Below are 18,780 nucleotides of genomic sequence, written 5' to 3'. Positions count from 1 at the left end.
TTGAGCATGAGTAAATCCAAAGATCCCAAGGACTCGGCAATCCATTCAGCACTACGGCAATCTACACTGAAAGAATCCTTCCCCACAAAGTTACTGGAGAACACGGCAGCTGAGGACGAGGCAGGACTGCCAGAGGACGCCGGATGCATAGTCGCTAGGCAACAGACAGACGTAGACCAGCAGAGAAATCCCGGTGAAAGGCAAGACTTCGCGGTACTCTCAGAGGGGACTGCAGAGGATGATCAGAGGTCTCAGGACTTACAAGGTATTGAGGAACCCAAATCCACTGTAGGTTCGATTCAGAGCAGCGCGGATAAGAGTGCTAATAAGGGCAATGGTGGCAATGGCGGCAATAGCATTCAGCACGACCAGGGCTCGCGGGGCGCTGTCGGAGGGGCTACAGGGGGCCCAGAAGAACTACCATGTAGTAATCAAGAAATGGATGGAGGAAGAAAACCCTATGGGGGCATGGTGGTAACTGGAAATGAAGGGACCGCAGGTCAGGTATATTGCCCAGCTTTAGACAGGGGGATCCCGGGTACCCCGGACGGGGAGTGCTTTTTTCATTAAATGATGAATCAGATTCCTTTTTATCGAGTGAGGGAAGTGTGGCTACCAGCTCAGACTCCGATTCTGTAGTAAGTTCGTCAGTCCAAAAAGCACCAGTGACGTACAAGGGATCTCACCAGAAAACAAAGAACAAAGTCTAAAACAAAAACCCCTTGCAGTCCTTCAGAAGATGCACCAAACAGGAAGCTATGCTGGGATTATTCGGCAACCTCACATTTGTATCAGGAGGGCAATGGAGAGGATTCCCAGTTGGGGCATGATAAATTAGGCAGTCCGCCTCAAGCTACGTCGTTGGATTTGCTATATACGACTCTGGAGCAGATGCAGACCGAGGCAAGGTCGGAGAGTCGCAGAGCTAAAACGGCGGCAAAGAAAATCCAAAGCTCAATGAGAAAAATGAACAAACTTTATGAGGAGATGGGAGATAGGGTTGCTCATGTGGAGGAGCGAACGGGGAAGTTGGAAGATGATGTCAGCAGATGGCAAACGTTCAAGGAGGCACAGGAAAAGATCACGGAGGACGTATAATGGAAATTAGAGGATTTCGAAAACCGCCAAAGGCGAAACAACATAAGACTTTTGGGGGTGGCGGAGGGGGCTGAAGAACAGGAAGTCAGGTCGTTTGTAATTAATTTGTTGAAGGGAGCGTTTCCTGAAATGGCATCCTGGGCGTGGGAGAGCGAAATCCAAGGAGCACGCCGCTTTCCACTCATTAAAAAAAAGACAAATGGGACTGCACAAGTTGTCAAGCCTCAGGCAATACTTGTTTATGTTGGGAATTTCCTTGCTAGACAGGATATTATGGATAAAGCAAAGCCAGAGGCTAGACGCACGTTCGAGGGGGTCACCTTCTTTGCCCGCCCAGATTTTTGCCATGCCACGGTAGAGAGGAGGTGGAGGCTTAGGCAACTGATTGCACCGCTTCAGAGCTTAGGGCATGAGACATATCTGCTGTACCCAGCAAGGCTGAAGATTATTGTTAAGGGGCATGTAAGAATTTTTTAATCAGAGATTAAGGCTCAGCAGTATCTGACAGAATTGAGAGAGCAGAAAGGAGGCCAAGTGGTTGGTCACATAGTGAGGAGGTACATATGGGAGGAGGGCGAGGTGCAGCTGCTGCATTTTTAGGCTGTCACACATAGGTCATGAGTGACCTATTTGCCTGTGGGGGGGGGATGGTGTAGTTTTAATGGGGGGCAGGGGAGGGGGGCCTTGGGTGTGGGGGGGACTGGGGGTTTTCACAGTATGGCACGGCACTAGCTTGGTTCACGATAGGTGGTATAGAAACAGTTACCTAGGTATATGAGATGCATTAAAAAAGGAAGGAAGCAGTCTTCGTTGAAATCCAAAAAGAGGCTTAATAATGTATTGGTCGTTTGGATGGGAAAAGTGTATGATGTGTTCTAATGAGTATTAGAATTGCCTCTCTCTACCTGTGTGGCTTGAATAGTTATATGAAAAGACAGCGAGTGGCGGCGGACCTTAGGTTAATGCGACTGGATTTCCTTTGTCTCCAGGAGACGCACCTAGAAGGTGCAAGGGCGTATTTAATGGAGCAGCTAGGTTTTTCCTTATTAGCATACTCAAGACAGGGGAATAGAACTAGAGGGGTGGCTATTTTGGCCCAAAAAAAAACAGAACGTTAAGGTTATTAATAAAAAAAGGGGATCAATGGGGGAGATGGGTGTTATTGAAATGTGAATTACATAACCATGTACTCACTCTGGGTACAATATATGGATCCACTGAAGATGATCCAGATGTATTTGAATTTCTAGATATAGAGTTGGCTTCTTGGCCTGAACCAATTATTCTTTGTGGGAATTTTAATATAAATGGGGTGGGGGGATTGGGCACTGAGCACGGACAGACATATGGAGGACGGAAGAAAAAAGTATCCCCGGCAATTTGTAATTTGGTACACCATAATGCCCTTGCTGATGTGTGGGTACGATTGAACCCTACAGATAACAGAATCACTTTATATTCGGTCCCACGCAAAGTTTCCTGGCAATATTACTTCTGCTTAATCACTTGTCTATTAGAAACAAATGCAGCAGTGGAAATGAAAAAACAATCGGCAAGATGGCCGCTAACTGATTGCAGCGAGTAGCTGCAGCTCACTCTCCCTCCTCCCAAGGCGAAACTATTTGACAGGAGTACTGGATTGACAGAGGTCGCCTACCTGGTTAACGCCTGGGTACGACTTGATTATTTTTTTGTATCTAACTCTTTGCTGTCTAAAAGTAAGATAGAGAAGTGTCCCCGTTTGATTTCTGACCATAATCCGCTTGTTTTAACACTGGAGTTGGCAGGATTGAATAGCAGGACATCTATATGGACATTTGAAAGGAAATTACTTCTGGATGAGGGCTATGTTACATATATGAATAATTGGATAAGTACCTTTTGGCAAATTAACAGAGGGAGCACTGCTACAAGATTCACCTGGGATGCCTTTAAAGCTGGGATTCGAGGTGAAAAATTAAGCTACAGTATGAATAAACAGAGGCAGGAAAGAGATAGAGTTAGTGCACCTGTTAAACTAGTGTCAGAGGCAGAGGAGGAATTGTGTCTGGCAGCTCAGGCTGGATCCCCATTGGACGAAGTACTTTTAAAAATAGCAAGTATTGAAGCAGAGATAAATGAGGGTTTTGCAATTAAGGAGGCTGAAGTGTATTTGATAAATAAGGAGCAGTGTCACGAGTTGAGTGAGCGGGTTGGGCATACCCTGGCGGTCCGAACAAGACAGAAAGCTGCTTCAGGGCAAATTAAGGAAATCCTAGATGGTCAGGGGGGCATAATGGCTGATGTTGATGAAGTAAGGGAGGTCATTAGGCAGTTTTATACTAAGATGTATAGTGCGGACCAACCAGTAGGGTCTATAGATATTCCACGGTATCTGGGGGACATTAATATACCCTTACTCGTTGAGGATGATAGGGAAGCGCTTGACGCTCCATTTACTCTTCAAGAAATCCTGGCAGCTCTTAGTAGTCTCTCTCCAGGTAAGGCTGTGGGGCCAGACCAAATTCCCTTGGAATTTTATAAAACTTTTCAAACGGCAATACAGGTGGACTTGTTTGATACAATGTTGCAGTCCCAGGTAGGGAAATCAGTGCCAGGGTCATTTGCAGGTGCCGATATTGTTGTGATTCCTAAAAAAGGTAAAACGCCCTTGGAACCTGGCTCATACAGACCTATTACTTTAATTAATGCAGATACCAAGATTTATTCAAAGGCCTTGGCTTCTAGGTTAAGCAAGAGAATAGATCAGCTAGTTAGTTCCACGCAACACAGCTTTATCCCTGGAAGGGGAACTGCTCAACATGTTCGCAAAGTTATAACTCTATTTGATGCCACGGAAGACTCAGGAGACCCTATGTTTTTGGATGCAGGAAAAGCATTCAACCGGGGCTCCTGGGATTTCTTGTGGGTAGCTTTAATGCGGTATGGAATTGGTGAAGGGTTTATCATGGGTGTTCAGGCGCTCTATCAGGCCCCTACAGCACGGCTTAGAATAAACAGAGGGTATTCTTCGGCAGTGTCTATCAGTCGAGGTACTCGTCAAGGGTGCCCGTGCTCCCCGCTGTTATTTGCGGTATATATAGACCCTTTAATTCGTAAATTAGAATTAAATGAGAGGATCTTGCCGATCAGGATTCAGGGCCAAGTATTCAAGACTTTGGCATATGCGGACGATGTGGCAATTGTGACTACCTCTCCGGTTAACGCTAACCAGGAAAAAGAAGGGGAGGTGGCTCTTTTTGGTCGGATTTCGGGTTATGCGCTAAACGGTCCCAAAACACAAATTATCAAGAACATTCAGGTGGTCTGTGAGGATACTCGAGTAGTCCAATCTGCAGTGTATCTAGGGATCAATATCTCGGCAGATTTAGACAAGATTGTAGAACAAAATATTGCACCCATAATGGCTAAAACGAAGGCTGATCTTGACCGAATACATGACCTACATCTTACTCTGGTTGGACGCACCAATGTGGTGAAGAGGATTATTCTTCCCAAGTTCCTTTACCTATTTAAGACAATTCCATTGTTTTTTTAAGTTAAATGGTTTGTTGCGATTGAACATCTTATTAATAGATTTATTTCGGCACAAGGGAAGACTAGGAGGGCCCTTCGTTTTTTGACCTTCTCTAGAGATAAAGGAGGATGGGCAGTCCCTGATTTTAAGTTGTATTATTGGGCTACGGCCATACAGTACATGTGTGGTCTGATGGGGGGAGACCCCTCAGATCCATAGATAAAGGTAGGGTCAACTGATATATATGCAATACTTATGGGGGAGAATGCAGAGAACTGTTTCGTGAAATTTTCTAATCCAAGTTATTTTAAAAGAACTAGGTTTAAGACACGTAGCTTATAAAATTTGGGCATCACTCTGTAAAAAGTTGGGGATTGGCAGGTTTAACGCTTACACTCGAATCGACGGAAATAACATTCTTCCTAGAGAGATCTTTGCGGATTCAGTTATGGCAGGTTGGGGGCGGGGAGGGGTCAGGAAACTGGGGGATTTGGTAGGGATAAATTGTGTTTTACAGTTTGCTGATATGCAGGGGAAGTATGGTATGTCTAGTAATAACCTTTTAAAGTTTCTGCAAGTTCGGAGCTATCTTGTAAATAAACAGGGGGGTGCTGCTGGGTTTTGTAAAAACAGGATCCTTGATGCAATTGTGGGGGGGGGGGCAGATTGCTCAATTAGGAGACTTTATGCTGAGCTGACGGCGCTTAAGACAGATGATTTGGAAAAATATGGCAAGAAGTGGGCAGATAAGCTTCAGGTGGGCCAGGAATGTTTCCAGGGTTCTCTTCTAATGGGACGTACCTTATTATGTTCAACATCCTTACAGGCTCAACATTACAAAACAATATATTTGCTGTACCATACACCTGCCAGGATCGCGCAGTGGGGTGGGACTATAGGAATCTGCTGACAAGGTGCGACAGTGCAGAGGCGGATATTATACACCTGTTTGCGACAGGCCATCAGCTTGCCCAGCTGTATAAAGAAATTGAATCCTTTTTGGATCAAACTCTAGGAATAAAAATGATACTTACGCCAGTATGGATTATCCTCGGGGTAGGGGAGGATGAGGAACAGTGTCAATACTTTTTGTTTATGGCCATGGCAGTTTTAAGACTCTGTGTGGCAACTGCTTGGTTGGATAAGGAACCCGCTAAATTCCATCTATGGTTGGCTAAATTACTGGCAGTATATAATTTAGAAAAAGGGATATACAACAGGAAAGGGGAAAAAGGTAAAATTCTTGGGAAACGTATATGGGAACCTGTTATGAGGTGGAAGGAGAATGCCTGGGGGGTTGGGGGGGCGGGGGGAATTGATATGGTCTGGTTTCTTTTTTTGTTTTTTACTTTCTCCTACTCCCTTCCCCTTCTTTGATTCTTCTATTTATTGCCTGTATTTAGAGATTGTTTATTTTTATGTCTGGTCTTGTTCTCTGTTTTCTTTCTCTTTTTTTTTGATTATGCATCTCAGAAAAACTGATAAAATGATAAAGTGACTGTGCCATATGTAAAACATGTTTTGCTTGACTGGAAATGGACAAATAAAAATATTTAAAAGCGAAAAGAAAAAAAAAGAAAGAAAAAAGGGAAATGAAAAAACAATCAATGAGACATGCGCCCGAGTCTGGATTTTAAGGATCTGCCAGAAAATATATTTATGAACCCAAAAGTGTGCTGAACAAAGTATCTGATGGGCCAGCAGCATACCAGCAATGCAACTCACGTGGGAATACCATCTCCTCCATTATTCCCTATAAGGCAAGTTTCAGTGGCATACCAATGTGGAGGTGTAGGACTTCAGATACCATGTTATGCTATGTTTTGGGACTTGTAGAGCTCATGGCAGCCGTAGGTGGGGCTTCACAGTGCTAAGAAACGGATATTGCAAGACACTCACCAAGCAGAAGCAGACAAGGTTAGAAAAGCCAGCTCATGGGAAAATTCCTGAAGATTTCTTCTGTGAAGCGTTGGTGTAGGTATAGAAGTAAACTTTTCCATATTTGAGCCAAAACCATAACGTGGCTATCCTGCCTGTTCCCAATCGTTCGAGGGAACAGTGCCAGCCTCAGATTAGAGGATCTTATGGTCCTAGCAGGGTAGCACAGTTGAATGAGATGTCTAGGACAGCTAGTGGACAGCTTGTAGCTGGGTAGACACAGATTGATAACTAGGGATACAGCAGAGTTAAATGGTTTGGAGTCTCTTTTACGAAGTTTGAGTGATGTCAATATACACGACATTGCCATAGTACAAGGTTTGGGAAGCACCAGGCTTATAGCCCACAGTACTGACACAGTTTGTCCACAAAAGGAATTAAAAACAACTAGAGGCCTATAACCCGAGAATAAGAACCAGAACCTAGACACCTTTTTCCGAACTTCATCTTGGACAAGAGATCCGGCTCTTAATTTTTCTACGGGAACATCCTTCCGGAACTTTTGACCCATTGAGGCACTTGTTGAACTGTTCTATCTTCAATAATGAGCGGTAGGCCGCGACGGACAAACACTGATTGGAAAAAGTAAGTTGTCTATTCCCGTTTTTTGCTGGCTATTGTAGAGAATAGACTGGCTCTTCATGTTTTGTCAATCGAAGGGGAGAAGGTGGTCATCATGATCTTCATCATCATTCTCATCTTGATCCTGATTATCTTACTTCGTGATCTGGAAGTCCTTGAGGTCGCTGACCTCCTACATGATATATGTTTTCTTCTTCGTGTTTTTCCGTGCTTTAACTTTTACTATGTTTTTGAGTCTTTCATTTTTGTTTATCTGTAAAGGGAGAAGATATGTTGTATATTTGTACTTCATTCAATATGGCTACTTGGTGTCAGTAGTCCTTTCTTAGTGTTTCTATCTTCCCAATCTCCCATATCACCTAAGCGTGTTCTATCTGGTATGTGAGGATTCCAGCCTTGGCAGTTGATTGTCTGGTCAGCTGTGAGGTTTACTGCTCTGCTGGATTATCTTGAACTATCTTAATAAATCTATCTAAATAACTTGAAGACGTGTCCTGCTGCTTACCTAAACTATTTACAACAAACCACACAGATGTGATAATACTGTTGTTTATTCAAGTAGCTCAGTAGAAAGATCCAACCCCTGGCATGGTCCTCTCACAGTTAAGTTCTGTTGGAGCATGGAATCTCCAGCCCATGAGAACTCTCATAGCAAAGCCTAGTTGCCAGGTGACAGAATCAAGTGATAACAAACATATGATACATAACAACATAGCACATTCCTAATAAAACAAGTATGACTAACGAAAATATGAGCCTAAATTATTAATGCCTAATTTAGACATGAATCAAACTTCTGTTCTCGTATGTGGAATCATAGTCTTTGAGCAAAACAGGTTTTCTCCTTACACGCATATTCTTTTCATCCATCACTTCTGTACTAGGATTGTCACTAGAAATCCCTGTTCCATTCATTTCCTTCAACCAAATCCCACACTTTAGAGCATTGCACACAGTGATTTTCAATGTATTTCACTTCCTACCATCATCCAACCACATATTGTTGCCCTTGACTTTTTTTATTTCTTTGAAATTAAATGAAAATAAGATTTCTAAAGCGCAACTTTTACCTGGAGATATCTAGGCGCTGAGCCAGACAGAGAGGCAGAGTTTGCTATTGAGGAAAAATGGAGAAAGGCTATTTAGTGAATAGTCAGGTTTTTAGGTTGTTTCTGAATGTTAAAAAGTTTGCTTTGTTCTTGAGCTCTGTGGGGCACGAATTCCACAGCCTCGCTGTGCAGGATACAAACCTAGCCCCCCAATTAACTTGTTTTAATTTAGGGACTTTGAGGTTTCCACTAGAAGATGAACGAAGAGATCGAGCTGGTATGTAACGTTGGAAGCGCTGTCTCAAATATGCTGGGTCAAGGCCTTGTAACGCTTTAAAGGCTATACAAAGTCCCTTAAATTGGAAGCATTTTCCGATGGGCAGCCAGTGTAACTGGGTCAGGGCTTGGGATGCAGATTTACGTTCAAGGATACCCAGCAGTAATCACGCCGCTTCATTCTGCCTGCGTCTGCAAGTTGCGCAGAAAACGTTTTTGAATGTTCATGAAAAGTGCATTGCAGTAATCCAATTTAGCAGAAATAAGAGCTGTAACTACAGTTTTTTTGCAAGGTCATGGGACGTAGGGCAGGACTTTATGGAGTACTTTCAAGATATAAAATCAGGAAAGCCTAGTATTGATGCAGCAAGGTATCGAGGAAAAGAGACTTGCTCGGAAGCTATCCACTCGTTTAACTCACTAACAAGTTATTAATAAGGTTTTGTGAAACTAATAAGCAATTACATGAACATGTGGGTTAGTGAAGCTTGCGTAAGCATGTACTAACGCAAATAACAATGAAGTAAGACTAATGCCGCTTTAAACAGGAAAACTGTTTTCCGCATGCGTCAACTACATCTACGAAGAATGACGAGGTAACACTTGGAGGGAAATTCTTGCGCATGAACAGAAGCTATTCAAATGGACTCTTAAAGACTAGCATGCATTGCACCTGCTTAGCTGAAATAAAAGCAAGTTATTCTACTAATGCTAATGCGAAAAGTATTAATAAATAAAATGGGATAGAGTAGGGGAGGGAGGAATACAGTGCAAACATTTTATTTGAGAAATGAACATTTGTCTTCTGACTTTATCTTTAATGCGTATTTGGGCTTTTCTCGCATAACTGAACTGAATGGAGTGAAGTAATGTCTGCGCATGTGCTTTGGAAGGGAACCATGAAATGATGACAGTACGTTTGAATGGGAGCCAAGAACAAGAGAAACATCATGGGAACAGAAGGGTGCAGAGGTCAACTGTGAAGAGTTCTATTCATGAATAAAGTTAAATGTTGCGCCATCAATACCATTAGTATATGGGAATAAAATGTATGAATAAAAAGTAAGGGGATGGATTTGCCAACAATAACTGAATTGATTTTTGTGACATGTAAGCATGGTGTGATTAAGATACCCCTTGCCTGACCAATCAAATCTTGTATTTTCCCGATATTGAAACTTTAGTGGGTGGAACATGGAGAAACGAAAGGTATAATTAAGATAGTTTTAGTTTGTTAGTGTGGTTGCGGATGGTGAAGCTGATGCTAGGTGATGATGCTGGGAGTTGCAGAAGTTGCTAATGGAGAACTGGAGAGACTGAAGAAGCGCAGAGTAGGGGTGGAGGGAGCCGATTGCAGAATCTGAAGCAGAAATTTCTATCCTGATCAAATTGGGTTAGATCTGAAGATTGCGGAAGAATCTCGAGGAGGAAGAGAGTATCAGTGAGGGGTGCTGCGCAACTGTCGGTATCTTAGAGAGGTCCACAGTCCTGTGCTGATTCTTGTCCCGAAGCCTTTGTCTCCTGACCGATCGCAGGGGACCCTTACCAGCCCCTTGGCCAGGCGGTTGGTCTTCCACACCATCCTTGGTAACTATAAATCGCTTGCTGATGTTCTTTATCTTGTCTTTCTACTCTCTCTTGATTATTGTGTGAATCCGAGGCAAATGCATTGTGTTTATTATTAAATTCTTCTCTCCAATGAATGTTGGTGACTGTGCTGTATTTGAGATTGTTCACATGCAACTGAAATTTTAGATAAAGATTTAAAAACTTTCCAGAGTCTGTGGTTATTTTACTTCGAAGTTCATTAAAAAGTCAAATTTTAAGTTAATTGTCACCATCAACTAGTTCAACTAATAGTCCATCGACCAGAATAAAGAACATTTTGAACTGTGAAGGGTTAGTTAGAGATGAACAAAGATATTTAATAACCTAATCCAAACAGTTGGTGAAAATTATAAACTTGACCCCAGCTGTTTTCGCACAGTGAGTTTATGGGCCCAAGTGAGTATATGGTTGTGGAGTATCTGTTGTTGGTGAACCGCTGGTCAGTATGATTTATCTGTCCTTCCAAGGATAGCTTAGTGTTGATGATAACTCCCAAATATTTTACTTTACTACTTGGAGAAGGCAGGATTTCAAGTTCCCGAGGGCACCAGTTAGGAGACCAGAAGGAAGGGTTGTTGCCAAACAGTAAAACCTGAGTTTTTGAGGAGTTCAACTTCAGGCAGTTATTACGCATCCAGTTGCCTACGTGGAGCATGCAATCGTCAATTTGAACTGACGTGGCCTCAGGGTTACCTGCTACCGACACAACGATCTGGATGCTATCAGCGTAGAAGACCAGTGCAAAACCATGAGCTTTGATCAATGCTGCCAGCAGAGTGACCTATAGCTTAAATAGAGTGGGACTCAGGGATAAACCCTGGGGCACCCCGCAAGGCAGTGAAAAGGCTGCCTGAAGTCTCCTAAAGACACTGTTTGAATTTGATCGGCTAGGAAGGATGTTAAGAACATGAGCACTTTGTCTTTGATACCAACTGATGCAAGTCGGTCAATTAGGAGAGTATGGTTAACTGTATTGAACATAGCCGAAAGATCTAATAAGATCAGGGCCGCGTTTCCCGCACGATCTGTTGTCTGTCTGACTTCCTCAGTGGCCGTGATCAGTGCCAGCTCAGTGCTGTGGCGACTACGGAATCAAAACTGAATTGGATTGAGACTCTTATTTTCTATAAAAATCATCAGTTCCTAATTGATGGCCCTTTTCACCATTCAGGCCAAGAACGGTAGTCGGGAGATCGGTCTGTAATTATTAGGGTTGCCAACATCAAGGTTAGGTTCTTTAAGCAGTGGGAGGATCAAACCTGTCTTCCAATCTTTTGGAAATTAACCTGCACTAAACAGATTATTGAAGATGGTTGTAAGGTGTGCAGCTATTACTTCGGGTGACAGCTAAACTATTCTGGGGGCATGGGTCCCAAAATGAACCAGATTTAACTTGTTTTAAAATCTTTATTGTCTGGTCTACTGTCAGAGCCGGTAAGTGATAAGGTATTTCTACCAGGAGCTGGGAATAGAACCTGCCTGACATTTGCTATGGTCTGCTAATTGATTTGCGCCTACAAAAGAAATCATACACCTATTTGACTTTATCTTGAAAGAACAATGCTAACTTGTTGCACAACTGCTGACTAATGGTGGTTTTCTTTTTCAGGGAATTTTGATAGTTTCTTAACTGTTGCAACCTGTTCCTTGGAAGAGTTTTTTGCTGCTTCTATTTTAGTGGCCGGAGTGGACATTTGTAAGAAAGATAAGAGCTTCCTGAATCATAAACTTTTGCGAAGAGGTTTTTATAAGGGAAGGCTACCCAGAGTGGATCGTATATGGCAATGGTCCACAGTTTATTCGAAAGGAGTTCCAGAAGTTCTTAAGAGGAAGGGGTAAATTATCATAAAACAGCGATGTGCCACCCATTTAATATGCTGCCATCCCTTCACCCTTCGAGAGACGACGAGGCACCTTATCAAGGACAGCCACGGGCTGCACGTAAGACCCGGACTGCTGGAGAGAGCTTGGTCTCTAGTTCCTGCTGGTCCCACAGTTCCCTCTTCACCTCCCCCGGTGGCCATAACGCTGAGACACCCCTCCGAGGAGATAGATGGGGCACACCCCACTCTCTGAGGAGCACTTTGCTATGAACATATCTTCTATGGAAAAGGCAGCTTCTGCACAATGTGCGGCTTTATCACGAGTACAGAAGGCAGGGCTACAAACGAGGCATCTCCATTGTCCAAATGCAGAGGCGACACATGGACCGAAGAGAAGAACAAAACATTAACCGACATTTCAACATAACTGCGCGGAATATTAACTGCAATGGGATAATACATACATAAATAAATACAGTGGAAAATGTATTCGAACCCCCTCCCACACTACCACTTTGTTTATCATCAGTTCAAATTAATAACAGATAATAAATCCGATATGACGAGTTTCTATTCTAAATCCGCTATGTGGAGTTTCTACTGAAGGTCTCATTTTTAGAATGGTTTAATGATAAATTCGATGACTTACGGCTGAGTGAAGTCATGAGTGATGAAATCAGAGCTCTTGAACAGCAGGAAGATATCACTCAAGGTGGTGCATTTGAGGGAACTGTTCATTGCAATCCAGTAGGCATCCTAAACGAGAGGGTAAATGTCAATTGTAACACAGCAGTAATTAGTAGTTATTGGCCCAGGAGAAACAGCAATCAATTCAATTCAGCTCACTAAAGAGGCCGCCTTCTGCCTGACAGATAATAATCACTCCAGCCAGTGGGGCTCCCCACCTGCTAAAAGAGCTCTCAACAGTCTGGCAGTCAGGAAGATCCTGAAAGGTATCCGACTGTGGGCAGAGTTAAAGAAGTGGTCATTTAAACAGCTCAAACTGATTTCCTGAAAAGTATAGGTCTACATCCCTAAGGTCACAAGCTGGGGGATGAGTGACACGTGGGCATAACTCATAAAAGACAAAGCCTACAGCAATGACAACATTTCTTCATAATATATTTGTTCGTGAAGAAATGCATCCACATGCTTCAGACTCAAACACACAGTCAAGGTGAAGCAATAAACCCATTGCCATTGTAAGGATTTCCATTATTATAAATCAACCTGCTGCATGTGATCAGAAAAGCTTTAATCTGCTTTCAAATTAAGCTCAAACATGGTAAACATCAACAAAACCTCTCCAGCAAGAAACAAGTTCTGTATCTGAAACAGCAGCTCTGCAGTTTCAAAGTCGTCCAGGTGCACATGGTGTGTACTGTTCTTGAAGCAAAACTGCACGTTGACCAAAGTCCAATAAAAGGACTACAGCATAGAAACATATCTGTAAGTCGCATTTCAAAGTTTTATCAACTGTTACTAGTCATAGCAGTGAGTTATAAGATTTTGAAACTGAAATAAACAATTGAGTTTCTCTATGAGAGCCATATACAGCATATACAATTATAGATGGGCAACACTGAATTACGGGAGATGTTTTTTACTGAGGGGTTCTGAGTGACGTCAAATAAACAACGGGAGCGAAGCTCGAGTTGTCTATGATGTCACTCAGAACCCTGAAGTGAAAAACATCCCTGTAATTTACATTTCACCCATCTATAATGGTATGTTATGTATGGCTCCAAAATCATCTTCCGCTACTTTCAACTGCTATGCAGGAGCAGAGGAGTAATAACACAGCCTCTCCACCTCGTCCCACATTATAAAAAAACCTTACCTGCAATCCCTAACCAACCACAACCACCTTGCCCACTGTCCTTCCCCCTCCTGTAGCTGTGCTTTCTGCTTCCATTCAAAGCAAACAAGCAGAGCTGCGCTCACAGGCCCTCAGACTGACCCTTTAGAACATCACAACAGTGGGTAACCAGTTTGATTATCAACTGTTGTCATGTCATAGCAGTGGGTTATGAGACACAGAAACTGAAATAAACGTTAGAGTCTCTCTATGAGAGCCGTACATAACAAACGTTTTCCTGAAATTAAATCACAGACTCGTCCATTAACAAAGATGCTCTTTTGCATTACAATGATCAGTTGAAGACAATACTGCCCGTATTTCTGTCTAGGTGCCTTTGATTTTCCTTGGCATTGGGAGAACCACGATAAAACTACTACTTGGAATATGCTTTCTTCACCTCATTGACTCATCAAAAATTCAACTATATACACACAACGCAAAGTGATGCAGTAAAGCTTATATGTCCATTTTTCCTACGCTCATCTACGTTGCAGCCCTATTTGATTCACGGTATTCTCACTTGATTTTATATAGCTAAGTTGTTAAAGCTATTTACCGCCTTACCAGACTTTCTTGTTTGCAGAGATATGCCAGTGACATATCGTACAATGTTAGAAATAGAAATAAATATTCCCTTGAGAAATAAAAAGCACCAATGCGAGGTGCATGACGGTGGCAGACACGTGATCCCGCGCTCCAAGTCTGCTGCCGGAGAACCAGTAAATGCCGGGTCTGATTCCTCGTGTCCCAGGCTGGGTCCTGAAGGACACCGGATATCAAATACCAGCGGGGTGACTGACAAGGCCAGATGACACAAATGTCATCGGATAGGCCCTATGCCATGGTGAGAAAGACTGGGACAAGCAGCAAGATTGGGGCTGGCGAAATGTGTCAAAGAGATGTTGGTGGCTGCATCTGACACTGTTCAACCAGAGCAGTGAAATCCGAGACTAGGGCAGTGCCTGGACTGGTCAAAGCAGGTGGTTGGCCCACTCTCCCCAGGACAACAGCTTCCATTGTGGAATGCTACTGGCAAGACCTGTGCATGGACCAGTGGTTCTCAGCTGAGGTGAGGTGGTGGACAAAAATAAAGATTTTATTGTAGCTTTTATGAAGTACATCTGATTACTTTAGCTGGGCTATTCCGGTTATTACATGACAAAATCATCACAAGCCATCCTGAACTATGTGTAGCACAAAATATATATAGGAGATTACTATGGAGTCATCACAAAAACTACTCTAGGATGGTGTTGGGATTACTTAAAAATGCTGACCATTTTCTACTGCAGGATGGTCATCTGATTACTTCAGTAAAAATGTGTGATCAGCTTTTACTACTTCAGGATGAACCTGTGATGAGTTCAGTGTGATATATTACTACAGGATTGTAACAGGAGGACTATGGATGAGGTTTTATTACTCTAGGACAGTGTTTCCCAAACTGTGGTCCGCGGACCCCCAGGGGTCCCTGACACATTCCCAGGGGGTCCGCAGGCAGCAGTTTTAAAAGCACTGCAAAGTATCTTGTTTAATTAGCAGTTTTCAAAGAACAATAAAAGTGTCGAGATAATGCCAGTGATTAATGTCCCTGCTGGAGAGAGGTGAGAGTTTTGTCAGGTGGCAGCTTTGACTTATCCAATGTAGCACAGAGGGTTAATATGCTTACTGCAAGGAAGTGTACAAGAATTTTAAGAAACAGTATTTTATGTACATAGGTCAGTGGGTTACTGCTTTTGCCACAGGGATTGTTTTGTTACTCTGCAGTTCATAAGTGACAGTTGTAATCTAGCAAATAGACCTATAAACTGTCATCAAAGAGCTGCTTGCAAACTGTAAGGTACAAGTTAATAACTTATGTTTTTCCTAGTCTTTCATTATCCTGATGCTGCTAAAAGGGTTTATTTGGGTGAAACTACATTTTTATTGTTAAAGGCAATGCTAACCACTGTGTTATTTTCTGAATCCTGGGTGTGTGCTTCTGCAGAACAAGCACTCTTTAAAAATGCCTACCAGTATGAATGACATGTGAATTCTACACCTTGTAGTCCCCTTTGCCTTATGTAACATTTTCTATACACTGATTTACATGTATGATTCACTGTCTCTATATGTGTGTGATGTTAAGTGCTCTGACATCCTACAATGGTATGAGAGATGCTATAAAAAATGAAATACACATGACAGAGCGGGGCTATGGAGAGATGAGAAGCACTGTTGGAGGGTGATAGTGGGGGAATCATTGAAGAACCCCCAGAAAGATTGTCGTATTCTGGTGCATAGTCAGGTCTTCTTTTACAATTCTTGAAAAGCTACTACAATTCAATATATAATGATATGTGTTGTAGACTGCACAATTGTTTCCTTAATTGCTTGGGGGGAGAGCCACCCAAAGTCTCCTTTGTAGTGGTCAGGCTCACTCACTGCACTCAGTGTGCACTGTATGGGGACTGGTCTGAAATCATTTGCCAATGGCTGCTTTGGGTTTCCAGTTTGGCCCTGGCAGGAGCAGGTGCCTCGCACTGCGAAATAAAGCCAACCATTGAAAAGTTAGTAACGGAGACGCAGCACCAACCTTCCCATCAACTTTTTTTGTTTTCTTGCAAATTCTTTCAATATAAAATACAACAGAAGTGGCGAAGAGTGTCGTCAGCCTCCTTGGCTTAACAACACACTCTGCCACTTCAGAAATGCAGGGCTGCACCATATTTACAGGAATATGGTGCAGCCCTGCGTTTCCCCTGCGCTGGCCCTACACTTAACAGGGGAAGGTTGTTTATGTACAGGAAGGTCCCTCTTCCTGCATATAAACAATCTTGAAGTGTCATTTTGTCACTTCTAGGTGTGCTGTTTAATGCAGCACACATGAAAGTTATAAAATGGCATTTTTTTTAAAGATTGTTGAGGTGCAGGAGGGGTCACCTTCCTGAAGATAAACAATCCAAGGTGTTTTGCAAAAACGAGTAGAAATTAAGCATTTCTCCTTGTTTCCCCAAGTTAAGACCCAGTTGTCCCTGGTCTCAATTTTGGTGCTGCCTCCCATTTACGCTGCCCTTGTAAATAGGGGGCAGCGTCAAAATCAATGGGTGTTGCAGGGGAAACGCCCACCGCAACACCCACTGCCCACCCCTTTAACACTAAGCATTGGGTGAACGGGGGTCTTATTTACAAGGCAGCGTTAAGCCACGTAAAGTGGCTTACCGCTGCCTTGTAAATAAGGCGAAGCCCCTATCGCCACAGGAACGTCGCAAAAAGTGATTTTCCATGGTGATAGGGGCTTGTAAATATTCCCCTAAAATCATTAGTAATTCGAGTATTTGTTTTGTGTGCACACGTGTGTTCATTTTTTTTTAATTACTGTTTTAATGTTTGAAATTTAAATCCTACAAATTGCTTGGGGGTCCCCGGCTTCCAGTGGTGACTCAATGGGGGTCCTCAGGAGTCAAAAGTTTGGGAACCACTGCTCAAGGATGTTCTCAGGAAGACTGCAGGATGAGGCAGTATTACACCGGGAGGATTCCATGAGGACTTTCAGGATGAGGCTTTATTACTCCAGGATGACATGCTTACTTTAGGATGGGACAGTAATTCTCCAGGAAGATAGGAAAATGCTACTTACCAGTATGCATCTGTTCTTGGCATGTAGAGCTGCAGAGTTGCACACTGTGCATAGATCGCCACCTAGTGTTGGGCCCTTATGTTTGCATTTGTTTTTGTTCTGAAAAGTTCTTTGGAAGTCACGAGATAGATGACTCCTCCTTTGGACCACATTGCGCATGGGCATCGGCTCCATCCTCAGATTGTTTTTCGCCATTAGAGAAATGATGGAGCTTTGCAAGAAAAGGAAGGCTGTCCATGTAAGCTGTATCTAATTAAGATAATACTGGAACAGATAAAGGTAGCCGGGGAGGTGGGTGGGCGTGTGTAACTCTGCAGCTCTACATGCCAAGAACAAATGCATACGGGTAAGTAGCATTTTCCGTTCGAGGCATACGAGCTGCAGATTACACACTGTGCATAGATTGTATAGCAGTACCCACTCTTAGCGGCGACCAGCCCTATCTGTTGCAGTAGTTTGAAATAGTGTTTTGACAACAGCCTGGCCTACATTAGCTTGTTGTTTAGTCTGCACATCTACACAATAGTGTTTTGTGAATGTGTGCGGTGTAGACCATGTAGCTGCTTTGCAGATGTCATCGAAGGGAATGTTCCCTAAAAATGCCATTGAAGCCCCTATTTTCCTTGTAGAGCGGGCTTTAGGAGGAAGAGATACCGTACATTTAGCTTTGTGATAGCAAATCTGTATGCATTTGACAATCCATCTAGCTAACCCAGATTTTGATATAGAGTTGCCCTTGTGTGGTGGTGAGAAAGACACAAAAAGTTGTTTGTTCTTACGAAAGGGTTGTGTTCTCTCAATGTAGTATAACAATGCTCTTTTGACATCTAGGGTATGAAGAGCTCTTTCTGCTACTGTCTGTGGCGGTGAGAAGAAAACGGGCAGTTCCAAAAGATTGATTGAGGTGGAAGGGAGAAATGACTTTGGGAAGGAATTTAGGATTAGTACGGAGAACGACCATATTGTGATGCATTTGCAGGAAAGGTTCTTCAATGGTTAGTGCTTGTAGTTCACTAACTCTCCATAGAGAGGTAATAGCTACTAGGAACGCAACCTTCCATGTTTAAAATTGTAGTTCACATTCATGATAAGGTTCGAAGGGAGGTCCCATTAGCCGTGTGAGAACAATGTTCAAAATCCACACTGGTGAATGTGGTACTCTGGGAGGAATTATTCTCTTGAGGCCTTCCATGAAAGCTTTAATAGCAGGCAATCTGAACAGAGATAGATGCTGTCTGTTTTGTAGAAAAGCTGCTATGGAGTGGTTTACCACTAACATTACTGGGCAAATCTAATATTATAAAAATATCAATCTTGCCGAAATTCACTTTCATCTTCAGTTCCATTCCGTTGGAGTTCAAAAGAGAAACTATAAAAAAGATTCAGGGAGAACTATTGAGTTTTATTTG

General features: G+C 42.8%; 1 protein-coding gene across 1 annotated transcript in view; it reads right to left on the bottom strand.

The window, feature by feature from the left end:
• Positions 1-18,780, bottom strand: part of CDC123 (cell division cycle 123) — a 458,927-nt gene that overhangs the window by 231,465 nt on the left and 208,682 nt on the right. The window contains exon 6 of the mRNA XM_078674168.1: positions 12,541-12,647. Within this exon, the coding sequence (XP_078530294.1) occupies positions 12,541-12,647 (107 nt within the window). The remainder of the gene's footprint in view (positions 1-12,540; positions 12,648-18,780) is intronic.

This window comes from Lissotriton helveticus, chromosome 1_1, assembly GCF_964261635.1.
Source record: "Lissotriton helveticus chromosome 1_1, aLisHel1.1, whole genome shotgun sequence".
NCBI lineage: Eukaryota > Metazoa > Chordata > Amphibia > Caudata > Salamandridae > Lissotriton > Lissotriton helveticus.
The sequence above is the reverse complement of the archived record's forward strand: the minus strand, read 5'-3'. Positions and strand labels throughout refer to the sequence as shown.